This window comes from Pyxicephalus adspersus, chromosome 4 (genome assembly GCF_032062135.1).
Source record: "Pyxicephalus adspersus chromosome 4, UCB_Pads_2.0, whole genome shotgun sequence".
Classification (NCBI taxonomy): domain Eukaryota; kingdom Metazoa; phylum Chordata; class Amphibia; order Anura; family Pyxicephalidae; genus Pyxicephalus; species Pyxicephalus adspersus.
The window spans coordinates 30,650,458-30,668,487 of NC_092861.1; the positions used below are offsets into that span (position 1 = coordinate 30,650,458).

At 39.9% G+C, this 18,030-nt stretch overlaps 1 protein-coding gene across 1 annotated transcript in view; it reads left to right on the forward strand.

Moving 5' to 3' along the window:
- Positions 1 to 7,163: 7,163 nt before the first annotated feature.
- Positions 7,164 to 18,030, forward strand: part of DNER (delta/notch like EGF repeat containing) — a 129,481-nt gene continuing 118,614 nt past the window's right edge. The window contains exon 1 of the mRNA XM_072407696.1: positions 7,164 to 7,431. Within this exon, the coding sequence (XP_072263797.1) occupies positions 7,300 to 7,431 (132 nt within the window). The 5' untranslated portion in view covers positions 7,164 to 7,299. The remainder of the gene's footprint in view (positions 7,432 to 18,030) is intronic.

Sequence of the window (18,030 nt, forward strand, 5' to 3'; positions counted from 1 at the left end):
AACAAGACGTTGCATGTTTTTTTAATGTTGGAAGTAGTTGTACTTTAATTAGCTACACAGTTTACTGCTCAAGTAGTTGTATGCGATTTAGATTAAAAACATCCCATGATGATACAATAGGCTCTGGACAATATATGAGATGCTTTGTGTATTATGTTTATACATATATAAATTTTGAGGGGCAGGTCCTGAAGTACGTCCATACCAATTTAGGATTCATGTTTGAATTGACATCCCTCAATTGTAATGCAGAAAACTCTAGTTTTCTCATTTCCCCTACATGTATGTTGTGGGGAAAGGCTTTTTTTAATGTCATGTGTCGTGGTGGTAGGAAGGTTGTGTATTCATGATATCCTGTTCAGGATATTAAAAAAAAATGCCAAATCAGATATCCTTTTTAGATATGCTTCCAGCAATGTTTTTCAGTTAGGGTTCCTCCAGAGGTTGCTAGGGGTTCCTTGGACAATGCATAATTTGTGCATTTGAGTTCAGCTAAGGTGACACCAACGATCTTTTAGGGTTATCTGTCAGAATGACATTCTTCTCACTGGTCAACTATATTGGAAGCATTCTTCCTACTGAATACCACATTATTGTACAGTGAGCTGTGACTGCGTATAGTAATTATAGTAGGGGTTCCCTGAAGAAATTAAACATATTTAAGGGTTCCCCCATGTTAATAAGGTTGAGAAAAGTGTAACACTTTTATAGCTGCAAGTATTTCTTGCTTGGACTTTAATTTCTTCTTAAGTAAGAGTACCCAGTTCCTGGAGTCACACTGTAGTCTTATCATCTCACTTATGGTTGGTTTCTTCATGACCCAAGTTTTCTTTACAAGGGTCCTCATCTTCAAATATTTATTACAGAGACAGCCTTAGTAAAACATGATTGATAGAGCCTATTAGGTCCGATGGCACTATGCCTTTGTTTCCACTGTAAAATAAAACACAAGTGGGAAGGATAGGGTGTTGGGTGGCTTATGGGGGGGTTTGCAAGTACATTGACTGGTAGAAGGTTGGCCACCAATGTCAAATGCATTCTTCCTACTGACCACTATGCTAATGTACTGTTAGCTGTGGGTGTAGTATTTACAGCAGGGGTTCCCTGAAGACCTGAAAGTTCTTTCAAGGGTTCCTACATGTAAATAGGTTGAAAAGCATTGCTCTAGAGTCTCTCTCCATTTACATCTTGGACTGGCTTTCCTCAAATACATAGCAGAATATATTCAACTACAGCTCAGCAGTATTCTCACCAACATCTTTACCTGGTACCATGTTTTGAGGTAGCTGCATTAGGATGTATGGTAATGTATGTAAATCACCCCAAAACCAAGCTATGCATGGTTTTCAATAAGGTTGATTAGGTCCAGTCTTGGGCAATATATCCCAAGAATACTAACCATTTCTCATGGGTGATTCTCAAAGCTGGGAACGTAGGTGATGGTTGTTGGATAGGGTTGATTAGGTCCAGTCTTAGGCAATCTATCCCAAGAATACTAACCATTCCTCATGGGTAATGCACAAAGCTAGGAATATAGGTGATGGTTGTCAGATTAGGTAATTTGGCCCAGTCTTGGACAATATATCCCAAGGATACTAACCATTCCACATGGGTGAAGCGCAAAGCTGGGAATGTAAGTGATGGTCACCAGATAAGGTTGATTAGGTCCAGTCTTGGGCAATATATACCAAGAGTACTAACCATTCCTCATGGGTGATGCACAAAGCTGGGAATGTATGTGATGGTTGTCGGATAAGGTTGATTAGGTCCAGTCCTGGGCAATATATCCCATGGATACTAACCATTCCTTATTGGTGAAGCACAAAGCTGGGAATGTAAGTGATGGTCCCCAGATAAGGTTGATTAGGTCCAGTCTTGGGCAATATGTCACAAGAATAGTAATCATTCCTCATTAGTGATGCACAAAGCTGGGGATTTAAGTGATGGTTGATAGATAAGGTTGATTAGGTCCAGTCCTGGACAATATATCCCAAGAATACTAACCAACTCCTCGTCGATGATACTCAAACCTGGGGATGTAGGTGATGGTTCTCGCATAAGGTTGATAGGGTTGAGTCTTGGGCAATATTTCCCAAGAATACTAATCATTCCTCATGGGTGATGCACAAAGCTGGGGATGTAGGTGGTGGTTGTTGGATAAGGTGATTGGGTCCAGTCTTGGGCAATATATCCAAGAATACTAACTATTCCTCATTGGTGATGCAAAAAGCTAGGAATGTAGGTAATGGCTGTTGGATAAGGTTAATAGGGTCCAGTCTTGGGCAATATATCCCAAGAATACTAACCATTCCTCATGGATGATGCACAAAGCTAGGAATGTAGGTGATGGTTGTTGGATAAGGTAATTGGTTCCAGTCTTGGGCAATATATCCCAAGAATACTAACCATTCTTCATTGGTGATGCACAAAGCTGGGAATGTTGGTGATGGTTGTTGAATAAGGTGGATTAGGTCTAGCCTTGGGCAATATATCCCAAGGATACTAACTATTTCTTATTGGTGAAGCACAAAGCTGGGAATGTAGGTGATGGTGGCCAGATAAGGTTGATTAGGTCCAGTCATGGGCAATATGTTGCAAGAGTACTAATTATTCCTCATTGGTGATGCACAAAGCTGGGGATTTAAGTGATGGTTGATAGATAAGGTTGATTAGGTCCAGTCCTGGGCAATATATCCCAAGAATACTAACCAACTCCTCGTCGAAGATCCTCAAACCTGGGGATGTAGGTGATGGTTCACGCATAAGGTTAATTGGGTGGAGTCTTGGGCAATATATCCCAAGAATAATAATCATTCCTCATTATTCCTCATTGGTGATGCACAAAGCTGGGGATGTAGGTGGTGGTTGTTGGATAAGGTAATTGGGTCCAGTCTTGGGCAATATATCCCAAGAATACTAACCATTCCTCATGGGTGATGCACAAAGCTGGGAATGTAGGTGATGGTTCTTGGATAAGGTAATTGGGTCCAGTCTTGGGCAATATACCTTATCCGACAATCGGTCCATTCTTGGGAAATATATCCCATGAATACTAACTATTCCTCATGGGTGATGCACAAAGCTGGGAATGCAGGTGAGGGTTGTTGGATAAGGTTAATTGGGTCCAGTCTTGAGAAATATATCCCAAGAATAATAACTATTCCTCATGGGTGATGCACAAAGTTGGGAATGTAGATGATGGTTGTTGGATATGGTTGATTAGGTCTAGTCTTGGGCGATATATCCAAAGAATACTAACCATTCCTCATGGGTGATGCACAAAGCTGGGGATGTAGGTGATGATTGTCGGATAAGGTTGATTGGGTCCAGTCTTAAGCAATATATCCCAAGAATACTGACCTTTCCTCTTGGGTGATGCACAAAGCTAGGAATGTAAGTGATGGTTGTCGGATAAGGTTGATTAGGTCTAGTCTAGGGCAATTTATCCCAAGAAAACTAACCATTCCTCATGGGTGATGCACAAAGCTGGGGCAAGAATACTAATCATTCCTCATGGGTGATGCACAAAGCTGGGAATGTAGGAAATGGTTGTTTGATAAGGTTTATTGGGTCCAGTCTTGGGAAATATATCCCAAGAATATTAACTATTCCTCATGGGTGATGCACAAAGCTGGGAATGAAGGTGATGGTTGTCGGATAAGGTTGATTACGTCTTGTCTTAGGCAATATATCCCAAGAATACTAACCATTGCTCATGAGTGATGCACAAAGCTGGGGATGTAGGTGATGGTTGTCGGATAAGGGTAATTGGGGCCAGTTGTAGGAAATATATGCCAGGAATGCTATCCATTCCTCTTGGGTGATGCACAAAGCTAGGAATGTAGGTGATGGTTGTCGGATAAGGTTTATTAGGTCTAGTCAAGGGTAATATATCCCAAGAATAGTAACCATTCCTCATGGGTGATGCACAAAGCTGAGTATGTAGGTAATGGTTGTCGGATAAGGTTTTTTGGGTTCAATTCCTGGGCAATATATCTCAAGAATACTAATCATTCCTCATGGGTGATGCACAAAGCTGGGGATGTAGGTGATGATTGTCGGATAAGGTTGATTGGGTCCAGTCTTGGGCAATATATCCCAAGAATACTAACCTTTCCTCTTGGGTGATGCACAAAGCTAGGAATGTAGGTGATGGTTGTCGGATAAGGTTGATTAGGTCTAGTCTAGGGCAATTTATCCCAAGAAAACTAACCATTCCTATATTGGTGATGCACAAAACTGGGGATGTAAGTGATGGTTGCAAGATAAGGTTGATTAGGTCCAGTCCTTGCTAATATATCCCAAGAATACTAATCATTCCTCATGGGTGTTGTACAAAGCTGGGGATGTAGGTGATGTTTGTTGGATAGGGTTGATTGGGTCTAGTCCCGGGCATTATATCGCAAGGATACTAACCATTCCTTGTTGGTGATGCACAATGCGGGGATTGTGGATGATAATTGTCGGATAAGGTTGATTGGGACCAGTCTTGGGAAATATATCCCAAGGATACTAACCATTCCTCATGGGTGATGCACAAAGCTAGGAGTGTTGGTGATGGTCGCAAGATAAGGTTGATTAGGTCCAGTCTTGGGCAATATATCCCAAGAATACTAACCATTCCTCATGGGTGATGCAGAAAGATGGGAATGTAGGTGATGGTTGTTGGATAAGGTTGATTGGGTCCAGTCTTGGGCAATCTATCCCAAGGATAATAACCATTCCTCATGGGTGATGCACAAAGCTGGGAATGTAGGTGATGGTTGTTGGATATGGTTAATTGGGTCCAGTCTTGGGCAATATATCCCAAGAATTCTAACTATTCCTTATGGGTGATGCACAAAGCTGGGAATAGGGGTGATAGTTGTCAGATAAGGGTAATTGGGTCCAGTCTTGGGCAATATATCCCAAGAATACTACCATTCCTAATGGGTGATGCAGAATGCTGTGAATGTAGGTGATGAATGTTGGATAAGGTTGATAGGGTCCAGTCTTGGGCAATATATCCCAAGAATACTAACCATTCCTCATGGATTATGCACAAAGCTGGGGATGTGGGTGATGTTTGTTGGATTAGTTGAATTGGGTTTAGTCTTGGGCAATATATCCCAAGGATACTAACCATTCCTCATGGGTGATGCACAAAGCTAGGGATGAAGGTGATGGTTGTCGGATAAGGTTGATTGGGCCCAGTCTTGGACAATATAGCTCATGAATACTAACCAATCTTTATTGGGGATGCACCAAGCTGGGGATAGTTGCAAAATATGGTTGATTAGGTCCAGTCTTTGGCAATATATCCCAAGAATAATATTTATTCCTCATGGGTAATGTACAAAGCTGGGGATGTAGGTGGTGTTTGCTGGATAGGGTTGATTGGGTCTAGTCCCGGGTATTATATCCCAAGGATACTAACCATCCCTTTTGGTGATGCACTATGCTGGGATTATAGATGATAATTGTCGGATAAGGTTGATTAGGTCCAGTCTTGGGTCCAGTCCTAGGGAATATATCCTAGGAATGCTATCCATTCCTCATGGGTGATGCACAAAGCTAGGAATGTAGGTGATGATTGTCAGATAAGGTTTTTTGGGTTCAATTCCTGGGCAATATATCCCAAGAATACTAATCATTCCTCATGGGTGATGCATAAAGCTGGGAATGTAGGAAATGGTTGTTTGATAAGGTTTATTGGGTCCAGTCTTGGGCAATATATCCCAAGGATACTAACCATTCCTCATGGGTGATGCACAAAGCTGGGAGTGTTGGTGATGGTCGCAGATAAGGTTGATTAGTTCCAGTCTTGGGCAATATATCCCAAGAATACTAATCATTCCTCATGGTTGATGCACAAAGCTGGGAATGTAGGCAATGTTTGTTTGATAAGGATATTTGGGTCCAGTCTTGGGCAATATATCCCAAGGATACTATTTCTCATGGGTGATGCACAAAGTTAGGAATGTTGGTGATGGTTGTTGGATAAAGTAAATTGGGTCCAGTCTTGGGCAATATATCCCAAGAATACTAACTGTTCTTCATGGGTGATGCACAAAGCTGGGAATAGGGGTGATGGTTGTCGGATAAGGGTAACTGGGTCCGGTCTTGGCAATATATCCCAAGAATACTAACCATTCCTCATGGGTGATGCACAAAGCTGGGGGATGTAGGTGATGTTTGTTGGATAAGGTTGATTGGGTTTAGTCTTGGGCAATATATCCCAAGGATAATAACCATTCCTCATGGGTGATGCAGAATGCTAGGAATTAGGAGTGATGGTTGTCGGATAAGGGTAATTGGGTCCAGTCTTGGGCAATATAGCCTAAGAATACTAACCATTCCTCATGGATTATGCACAAAGCTGGGGATGTGGGTGATGTTTGTTGGATTAGTTGGATTGGGTGTAATCTTGGGCAATAAATCCCAAGGATACTAACCATTCCTCATGGGTGATGCACAAAGCTAGGGATGAAGGTGATGGTTGTCGGATAAGGTTGATTGGGTCCAATCTTGGAGAATATATCTCATGAATACTAACCAATCTTTATTGGGGATGCACCAAGCTGGGGATAGTTGCAAGATATGGTTGATTAGGTCCAGTCTTATATATATCCCAAGAATAATATTAATGCCTCATGGGTAATGTACAAAGCTGGGGATGTAGGTGATGGTTGTTGGATAAGGTTGATTGGGACCAGTCTTGGGCAATATATCCCAAGGATACTAACCATTCGCCATGGGTGATGCACAATGCTAGGAATGTAGGTGATGACAGCAGCAGGGACACATCAACAGCTGGAATATAAAAATACTAAATAGCAGAGTTTCTGCAGTCTATTGTGAGGCAATATAATGAAGATGACATAGTGACAGGTGAAGTGGGGTATATGTGAAGAATACCCAGGCACATTGTGTTATTCTAAGCTCAGGGGCACACCAGTTTTTCTTGCAGAAATATTGCCACCCAGCAAACCTGCTGATGTTCTGCCTCCCACCTGCAGTTACAGCCTTCCCTCTTTCTAAATAAGTGATGTAGCTCCAATTATCCCTCTTCCTGCCCTATTTCCCCAGATTTGTGCCCACATACCCCTGATATTTCCAGCAGGAGAATACAGGAATCCAGCTTCCGCCATTCTCCCCCTGCCCCATCTATCTGCCTCCCCCTCCCCTCTCTTGTCAGTCAGCGGGTTGTTATGGTAACAGGACCCAGGCTGGTTGCAGCTCAGTGATCGCAGCATCAAGAACACAGAGCGGGTACCACAGCGAGCGGCACCGGACACACCGACACACCGGGCCTTCCTCATGCCTCCTCCATGGACTCCCAGCACTCTGACAGGGCTGCCCTTCCTCCTTCTTCTCCTCTCCGGCCAACTGCTGGCCGACCTCCCCGGGGGACCGTGCGGGGGCGAACCGTGCGACGTCGGCGATACTCAGGTACCTCCGGTGTAGTGTATATATGGGCAGGCAACCGGACATCCCGGGACCGGTATACATACAAATATATATCTACACACACATATATATACACCTGAGCTATACCTCACCATTGGGCTGCACAGGTCTAGAATACATATACCTGTATATATAGCATTTATTACACATTTTATAATAAATATATACCGGGGGTGTATGAGGGTAACGGAGCTGTCAGTAATTTTTTTTTAACAAAAAGTTAACCCTTTGCATTGCTCAGGGGTGCTGTAGTCACGTGGTTGCTGTGTGTTTCTTCTGACATTGTGTGTCATGTGTGACATTCAGACACAGAGGAGTGCTGGACAACCCTATGTATATATCTATATATTTATATTTAGACATATATTTATATATATATTTACCTGTCTTCTATGGTTTATTTGTAGTCTCCTACCAGTGAAAAGACACATAGAACTCCAAGGTTTTCCACCTGAAGTATGGCCGACCAAGGTTTTATACATAAAACGATATTTTATAATGAATAGAAGAATGGATTGTATGTAAAAAAAAGGAGAAGAAGCATGTTACTGCCTACAAGAAAATATTCTCACTGCTCTATAATTATTCATGAAAAGCAAAAATATGGTTTAAAAATACCAATCATATTTCATAAAAGTTTTGGATTTTTCATCATAAATATACCCTTCGTGCCATAACAACTCCTTTATGTTTGCAGAAGAATAGATTGTATGATTTGATCTTATTTAATATACAGCGCTGCGTGATATGTTGCCGCTATATTATTCCTGTTTAATAATAATAATTTGATCTGTGCTTGTGTTTCGTTAGATGAATGTTATACACCAATGTGTGGTTATCACACTTTTCCCATCCATTATCAGGCTCTGAAAATAACAGTGGCAGCTAGAACCTCACGTGGGAAATATGTGTCAATGAATGGATTACTCATACACCTGTGATTAAACCGGTCTCGTGTACCAACGTAAAAATGATGAGGATCCGCCTGTCTTTGTCTAGCTCATGTTTAATGCTGGCCTACCAATCATTCAATGAGTTTGATTTTCAGGTCTCTTGATTTTTAAAATGGTTTTGTTTCATATAAAGAACCTGTTTTTTTTGTTTTTGATGAGCTGACCATGTCACAAACAGCTTTATTGCTTTGTTAGCATGTTGGCAGTTCACATATGATTCAGGATTTGTATAGTGTAGGGATTATATTGGGCACCAGGTGTCACCAGTTGGTGCCAGGCTGGCAGTTTGTACTAATAATGTGCCAACGTTATCAGTATAACATGCTGCATGTTGTATGGGATTCCATCAAGATGATGGAGAGTTTTCTTAATCTGCACACGTGTACATGGCCCAGGACTGACCGTGTATGTGTACTTGAAGGAGCCAGAAGGTGACATTGTGTTTCATTAGGTTTTCACGTACACCTGCTCACTGGCGTCATATATTCAATGTGCTTGTTCTGTGACAGGGGTACTAAACTAACATGGAATGCTATAGGCACAATCATTGCAAAATTCTTCAGCACAGCATTTTTTATTTGATTGTAAAATGATATTGAAGCTCTAGATGGAGTATGCAAGGCTAAGTCATCTAAATCCTGGAAGTGACATTTGTCTGCCATAGTTCATTATTTCTCTTTGGGACTTTTGGGATGGTCCTGCTCACATTTTGTTGTCCCCCATTCTCTTCCTAATGTAAAACAGTTTGTTATTATAGTCTAACTCTTTATTTTCCTGGTGACCACCATTGGGACTGTAATTACTGTGGAAATCCAAAAATGAGATGTCTCCAAAACAGGTTAGAGTGAATGGGGATTTTCTTTCACTTTGGAGAGATTTTTCTTACTTTATGTTTTGTCTACAATAGGAAAATTGTAGCCTTTCCCCTCATTTTGTAGCCAAAAAATCAGGTTGAGTATATCTCCTAGATGTCATTCTTTTGGAGGGGCTTCATTATTCAATTTGGAGGTAAAGTGACACAAGAACCACAAACTGCTCATAGCCCATGGAACCCCCTGCAACCTCTGGAGGAACCCTATGATTCCACAGAACCCTGGTTAAAAATCCCTGTATTTAGAATATATGACAGCATGGCGTACCAGCTATTCTGAAGGTCAGCATTTAGAGGAAATATCCCTGTATCTGATGGATTCGTTTGCTGAATGTGCTTTGATGATTTCTTTCAGTTTAAGCACATTTCTGAGGCAAGGTTTCCAAATAGAATTACAATGATAATAAAATGAAACCCAATGCTGACCTTAAATTAACCAAGAATAGCCAGGACCCAGTAAAAAAAAAGGTGCCATAAACTAGTCACTTGACGGCCATGACTGTACTGGCAATTCAGAATGTAAAGCATCTGATGCAGGGGGTATGTCACTGAAATGATATGCAGAGTGTTAATATCATTTATTTTGGTAGTATTTGTACCATTTGCGAGTGGTTCAGTGACTGGCTTTATTAGAAATCAGCATCTTCCAGTGAGTTGAAAATAAATTTCTGTATTGAAAACAATATGTGGTATAGCATAGAACAGCATTCCTTAAACTTTGGTTCAGGAAGCATATTGGGTTGCAGATGTGTTTGTGATGGTCTGCTATTTTAATGTGTATTCTAATTGTTATCTGGCTGATACCCAGGCCTATTAAGGTGTGTATTCCAATGTTCTTTGTTAGTTAATCACAAAGCAAAAAAAAAAACATTATGGAGCCTAGACATTCATTAATCTTCTGGAGCAAGCTGTGCTTTGATATGCAAAAAGAAACAACTGCAAAGTTTGTCTTGGTCATTACAAGGGGCTGCAGAAAGCCTAGCCATCAACCCATCATTCACAACCTCAGCTGTGTTTAGCAAAATATTCCCCCCCTTCAAGCCTCTGTCCTGCACACAGCTAGCAGGGAAGCCCCGTTTGTATCTAGGAGGTGTTCGTATGTCGGATGTCCTTAACCCAGGGACTGCCTGTATTTTATATCTAAGCTCACAAAGGAACAGCTACTGAAATTACTTTAAAAGGGCGTGATCATTTGGGCTGGTCTGTAGAAGGATAGAACTCAATATGGAAACTTACATGATATGGGTAGGAGGAGTTCATTATTATAAATACAGAGATACATTCTTTTATGTATTTTATATCTGTTTGGATACCACTCTCATTTATTCTAAATTGATACCCAAGAATCTATTCTATTCTAATAATAAATTATATTAAGGATATATGGATAGTACATTGACTATAAACCCAAGAACAAAAATGTAATATATTGTGGTGTGGTGATTCTAGTAGATTTTTTTTTAGCAAGTTTAGTATCTTCAGGTACACCAAAGTTGCTACCGATCCTGATAATTAATTTTCCTTTTAACATCCTGTGTGCTGAACTGAAGCCGTCCTCTATGAACTACCAAAACCAAAATGGTTGAGGAGAGAGGAAGGAATAGATCTGGTCCAGGACTGAAAACATTTGCTAGCAAATAACCTTTAGGAATCCATTCCAGGTTTCTGGATCACCCAGTTTCACCAGTTAAAGTGTATTCACTCCATTGAGTGGGTGTTGTCACTATAGGCCGGAGATGTGTTACTTTCAGGATCACCAAGTGAAAATTAAGCTAAAAAAGCCTTAAAAAAAGTAAAATATTGCAGGACAGTAAGTTTTAGATCATCTATTATAATAATATTTTACATATTGAAAAAAAAATATGGAGAGCTATACCTGAATGGAAACAGGTATTATTACTGTTTGTGGACAATAATGTAATAATTAAACATTTGATTCTTTGCTATGGAAATATTTACTGAAAATTTAATTTAAATGAATTATGGTGCCTAGCATTTGTAAAGCAGACAATAATCAATTCACTAATCAATCCCCGACTATTCACTGCCATCAGTCCCATTGGGACATTTACTGAAATTATAAAATGAGTCCTCCCACCCAATAATGCAAGTGACATTCACTGCTGTTCACCCAACATTTGGTTTCTCTTTCCTTTAGTATCCATATTTGTAAAATGTCCAATGTTCATCAGCTGTGTGTGTGATTCCTTCATTTTAATAATGTGATTCCTGTGCTAACCCCTCAGCTCTTCTTGCTTGTCTCTGTTCATTTGATGCGCTGCAAATAGAAATAATAGTCTGAAATATTTATTAGTATATGACATCAGATGAATCAAAAGGATGAATGCAGTTGAATTCTAGCTCATGGATTCTTTTTTTTTTTCTTTTTAAAGAACTGTCTTACGGTGCTAAAGCTTGAATAATGACAAACATGAAAGGTCACCAATCTATGCAAAAGTTTATTAAATAGAAATCATTAAACGTTTTTTGCTAACCAACTTCTGTAAATGCCTGAATTCGACTTCCGGAATCAGCCTCTTGATATCTATTAGAGGGTAGAGCACAATGTGCCAGAGGTTGAGCTTGTCAATGTGATGCTGCTGCTCTTTTATTATCCAGTCACAGCCCAGGGAACAGACAGCTATTATTATTAATAATAAACACGATTCATTTAGCGCCAACATTTTACGCAGCACTGTACATTAAATAGGGGTTACAAATGACAGACAGATACAGACAATGACACAGAGGGTGGAAAGGACCCTTTCCTGAAGAGCTTACAATCTAGGACAGTGGTCGCCAACATTTTGGACCTCACGGACCACTAAATCCACGGAATCCTGAACGCACGGGGAGCCGTGTATAACTCACTATAACTGTGGACGCAACAAAAGCTGCATCTACAGCCCTGTGCTAATGTCCCCCCAGGATGTTTAGCAAGCAGTTCTAAGCTCGCGATGGAAGCGGGGCGGTTTGTGACTATATGGGGGACAGAGCCATGGACCACCAAAATTTTCTTGCGGACCACCTTTGGCAACCGCTGATCTAAGAGACAGTTGCCCTAATTGTGCAGAGTACATTGAGAGCAGGCTATCATCTTAGATTTGCTGTGTGAGGGCTATTAAAATAGCAGAACTGGGTGAAATTTATACAAATCTTCCGGCAGATAGAACAGCATGTATATATATATATTTAATCTCTAGTTATCTGTTGGCCTGGAGATCATCTATAAACATGACATAGCAGCCCACACAAGATCAGAACCCACCAGGGATACTCTGCTAATTGGTCACCTTGAAATGTGTCAGCAGTAATAGCTGGAGAGGATGAGCTTAGGTGCGACTCTTACTCAGCTTCTTCCTATTGCCCATGCAATTCACAGTCTATAAAGCAAAGAGTTCTATGCAGATATAATCAACACAAATTAATATACCTGTATCATCATTTATACATTGTATTTTTTTAATGAAAATAGTATAAGTATCTTGCAGTCTCTGATTGGCAGACAAGAAGCATGATGAAGGTGGGTTTAGGACAGTCTGGGCATAGAGGAAGTGGGTGGAATGATGATAGATATCAGACCAAGAGCATCTTGTACTGGAAAAGAAGTACTTCAGGGGAGAGTTCTGTACTGAAATGTATGTTGCAACAACACTGGCAATTTTTTTATGTTATCTTTTTTTGGGCTCCTCAATTTATTCTTTCCTATTACTGGCTGGTGTTCTACTTTAAACAATTGGCATGCATTCATTTCTAAGTTGAAATCAGAAAGAGAGAGAAGGCACAAAGAATATGTGCAGCAAAGTGCAGCTGTTAATCAGTCTATATATATATATATATATATATATATATACTCTAATATTAAATAAAAATTATTGCTTTCATTACCCACCCCACATTGTACCTTAAAATACAATTACACAGAATCACAAAAAGACAGAAAGACTCAAAACAAGTTGCTGTCATTAAACCCTGTTAAGTTTGAACAACAGAATGCTGAAATGGTACAGACCTGTAATGTGCAGACTGCTGCATATTCCTGATAAAAGGTCACACTGAAAGCTTGTATGCAAATGTCATCATGAAATGTCATCAACCAACAAGAGGGTTGTGTATTATATTATAGTGTATAGTTATTTACCACATTAATACGCCCAATATGGGCTGGAAATGCTATTTGGCTGTAAATATCTTTTATTTTTTAGGAAAGACCATGGATATAAGTCCATCCAGTCATTGTCAAAAAGAAATCATGTTTTTTTTTTGTTTTTTTTACAAATTATCTTGAATGTGATTGTTATTCGTTGCAAAATGTTTTTTTTTTTTCATGAAATTCACTAATCTAAGTAGATTATTCCTTGCAGAATGAAAATTTACTTTGCTAAGTGAACAGCCTTTAGCAAACCAACAACTATGTCTTAGGAGTCATTGTTGAAATGAAAATTTCATGCCGCCCACACCACTAAAGGCATTATTAAATACAGGTAGCATATGAGGCAGTGTATTTACTGAAAGAGCTCCCTGCTGTCAGTCTATTTAAGGCAGACATGATGTTTATGTTGCTGAGCTCACAAAGGGACAGGTACTGAAATTATAATATAAGGACGTGATCATTTGGCCTAGTCTGTAGAATGATAGAACTCAATATGGATACGAGTTCTAGCTATCAGTAAATTTTGAGCCCCATCGTAAGTAAGCTTGCTTATAGCAAAACAATAAAGTTACCTGCTTACGGATGTATCAAGGGGACTAAAAAACATGTAGGCAAATAACACTATAGATAAACTTTCTGAAATGCTTTTCTGTGTGCCATGCTGTCCTAATAGCCCTGTTGGGTCCATATAATATATAAGAATGTTCAAGAGGTCACCAGTTAATATAATTTTATTATAAAACAGGATTTATATAGGGCCAATATATTACGCAGTGCTGTACATAAATAGGTGTTGCAAATAACAGACAGATACAGCCAGTGACACAGGAGGAGGAGAGGACCCTGCCCCGAAGAGTTTACAATCTAGGTGGTGGGGGAAGTAACACACAATAGGAGGAGAGAATTGTAGTGGCAGAAAGTAGTGAGGATTTAGGAGACAGAGGAGGACGGGTAGGCAAGTTTTAAAATATGGATTTTGAGTGCTCTTTTAAATGAGCAGAAAGTAGAAGCAAGCCGAACAGGACCAATCGCATGTTTTTTTTAGAAAAGTCAGTGACATCTTTATGTTTTCCTAGTCATTCTAAAGCTGGGGGTATCTTGTCCTGGGAATTTTCTTCCACTGTTGGTGTGTTTCTTGTTCAGCGATAGTGCATAGTCCCGACTCCCCTCTTCTGCATCAGAGATTCTGTGAACGTACTTGTGCACATGCACAGCAGACAGATTTACTGAAAAATTTGCTAGAATAAAAAGGAAGTTTTCTTGCAAAGATGCTTCTGAAATCAGTTCCACTTTAAAGAGACTCTCTCATCATCTTTCAAGTAAAAACACAGGGCACTATGCAGTGTTTTACCTTTCTGTAAACTATTCTCTTTTATTTGACTTGCAATGTGCCTCTGATCTTTCTAGCAAATATGACTAGCACAGACTCTGCTCCTAATTCACAGCATTGCCCTTTCTTCTTCTTCAAGTGTTTAATTACTCTCAGTGCTGGCAAAGCTCCTCCATTCCTTCCTGCAAACATTTTATGTATCTGCCTGGGAGGGTGTGGAAAGGGAATACTATAGATTTACAGCTCCGGGTCTGCTAGGTCATCAATTCCCTGGGATTTGGGATATCTAAATTTACCATTTTCAATGCCAATCCATGAATCAATTACACCTGTGATACTGCCCGTAAATAGTTTTAGAAGGTAAATGATATTTCATCAGTGAATGGGTTAAATGCATCACGGTGGCATAAAATGTTGCTGACCTTGGTGATTGTGGAATACAAGAGGTGATGTTTGTACCTATTTTTAGAAGCATAATGGCGTCGGCTTTATGGGAAGCTGCCTGATACAGTTAGGCTTCAACCTGAGTTGTACAAGATAAAAGTCTTGCAAATCTTACAGAGATAGCCAGGGAGAGAAGCACAGAGCACTTTCCCCTAGAGATGTGGGATATTGCTGTCTTCTGTCTTTGTGTGTGTACCATGTATGTGAAGACTTGATTATACCCTGTCTTTTAAGTGAACTCCAGTGAGGCCATGTGGAGCAGACTAACAAGCATGTGCTATTATTTGCCTGGATCCTGCTGATTAGATTTTTTATTTTTTTTTTGTAGCATGAAAGAAGACCAACAGCACAGGAGTCTGTGGTATACAGAATCTTCATTGACCGAGTGTGCTAAAATTACCATGAATAGCAGACAGTAATCTCAATTCATCATTCCTTCTACTTTATTCAGTGTCTGAATGTTTCCATGAATCCTTTGCCACAGCTGTTTCTGTCATCTGCCTCATTTTTGTCCTTTTTCCTGATTTTAGACATTTCCCACCACTTTTTTATTGTGGCCGACTGTGTAGTTATCATTACATTCATTCTTCCCCAAGAAAATTATCATGTGGGCAGATTTTTTCTATTGAATTCATTGGTAAATGAGACAGTGTTCCTTACCTCATATAGGAGAGTGCCTGCAATAGGAATATCTATGCTGTGCACAGTTCAGAAAATAAGCGGACATGTATTCTTGCCAGCGGCGTACCTTAGTGCAAAAAGTCATACACCACAGGCTGATTCTTTACATCTCCTATCCTGACCATTCCTGCCTCCTTTCCTTACCCCACACATGTTGCTCAGGCCACTTCAACATCCAACTGACCATTTTTATGTAATGGCTCATTGAGCCTAATGTTTATTAGTCTGTCACCCCCGTTGGTGTTGGTAGTTGATTTGAGCATTATTAGCAGGGTGCTCCACTGATAATGTTCAAATGAATTTTTTTTTTAGCTTCTCAGCCCAGGCGTTCAATGAAATCTCTCATTACATGTTGTGCTGATAGAGGTGGCACCAGTTTGAAGACACAAAATGTCTTTACAGTTGGCTAATTCAATGGTCTGAGGTCTGCAAGGTAATTTATGGAAAGAAAATTAGTTTTTGTTTAGTGTATAGGTAGCACTGGCAAATAGATTATTGTCAGAAAGTATGCTGCAACTGGTTGCAGTATAGGTGATGCATAGATTGTTATAGTTGCATATAAATAGCATAGATGTAGTATGTAGTTGCATAGGCAGCATAGCATTTGCATATGTGAATGCATTGTAACCATGCTGTAACAATTCATGTGTCAGTTGTATTTAAACAAGAAATTGATGCATAGATTTTCACATGTGGATATTATACATATATAAAGTGTGAGCTTTGACAGCAAGATTTACTAACCCGTAGGGCAGTTTGCACCTGCCTGTAAATTGTGTGATCCTGCGCAGCTCCCTGCAGCTGACACCTTGCCAGTCACTCAAACTGCTGGGTCTGCAGCAGGGTGATGCTACATGTAGCATCTTCCAAAGATACAATGGTTGCAGGCAGTAAACACACCTCACCACCAGTGTAAATTTACAGTGGGAACAGTTTCCTTGACAGCTCCCATTGCCTGGTACCTTGACAGCCACTTGGTAGCCCAACTGTTATGTTTCCAGCAATTAAAAATTTAAATTTAAACTAATCTAAAAAAAAAACAAATTACCTTTACTTTCTTAGATCCTTGCAGAGGTTTCGAGGATTGGGTCCCGCACCATCATGTTATCCGTCTTCATCCCGTAGAAAGCGCTGGGCATCTCCTTTCTTTTTCTTCCTGCTTCTGCCTACATCATCCGATCTCACACTGCGCAGGCACGACATCGGGTGACGTAGCCTGCAGTAAATGGGAAAAAAACAGTGCCGATATGACTGTGCATGCGTGAGTTCAGCGTTTTTTTATCCCAGTGAAAAAGAAGGAGCAGCCAGAAGCCTCCTCTGGGGTGTGTAACTGCACCGCAACCCAGCCTTACAAGTATCAATTACAACTTACTTGTGTTACAGCAGTATAAAGAATTCAAATGATTTATATTTTTTTTACACCAGGGGAGATCCAACAGGTGGATCTCAAAGGCAACGCGAGTAGATTGCGGAGCCCTGCCTTTCAAAATAAACTCTACCGTGCACAGGAGTTATTAAGTCCAACTTTTTATTGTTGGTAGATCATTTTGACTTGGTCATTTTAAAAGGAGCTTGCAAGCCAAAAAAGTGTGGGCACCTCTGATTTACACTATTTACATGGAACATTTATTCAATGAAATGAAAGCATTTACAACTACATTGAAAATAATTACCAAGATTTTAAAGATAAAAATGTGGCTATTGTTGTAATGTTTTTTTCCTGCTGTGCTGGGGGCATCTGTTCTCTTTTAGTTCAAGCAAACATTCATATACGTTAAATGACGTGCATTGTTTTTACATGTTGCATTGCTTTGTATTTTTTCTTTTTTTTTCACAGCAGGTGCCAAAAAAATACATTTTTTGTTGTGCTGTGTATAATTGCGTCATGTTCTATTTTATCCCAGGGCACACCACTGCAGCATGTTAGACTGCAGTATGAACATAACGTAGATCAGGTGTGTGAAATTCTAATGAAACATTCTGAGTCAAGTAGAACTCTGCTGAAGACTGTTCAAGGTCTACCGAGGGCTGTAAATATCAGCTATTTTTTAAATACATTAAAGATTGTATAATGTTTATAAAATATTTAAAAAGTCCTAATTAGAAAAATAAATTTCACTTTTAGCTGATCAGAAAATGTACCTTGTGT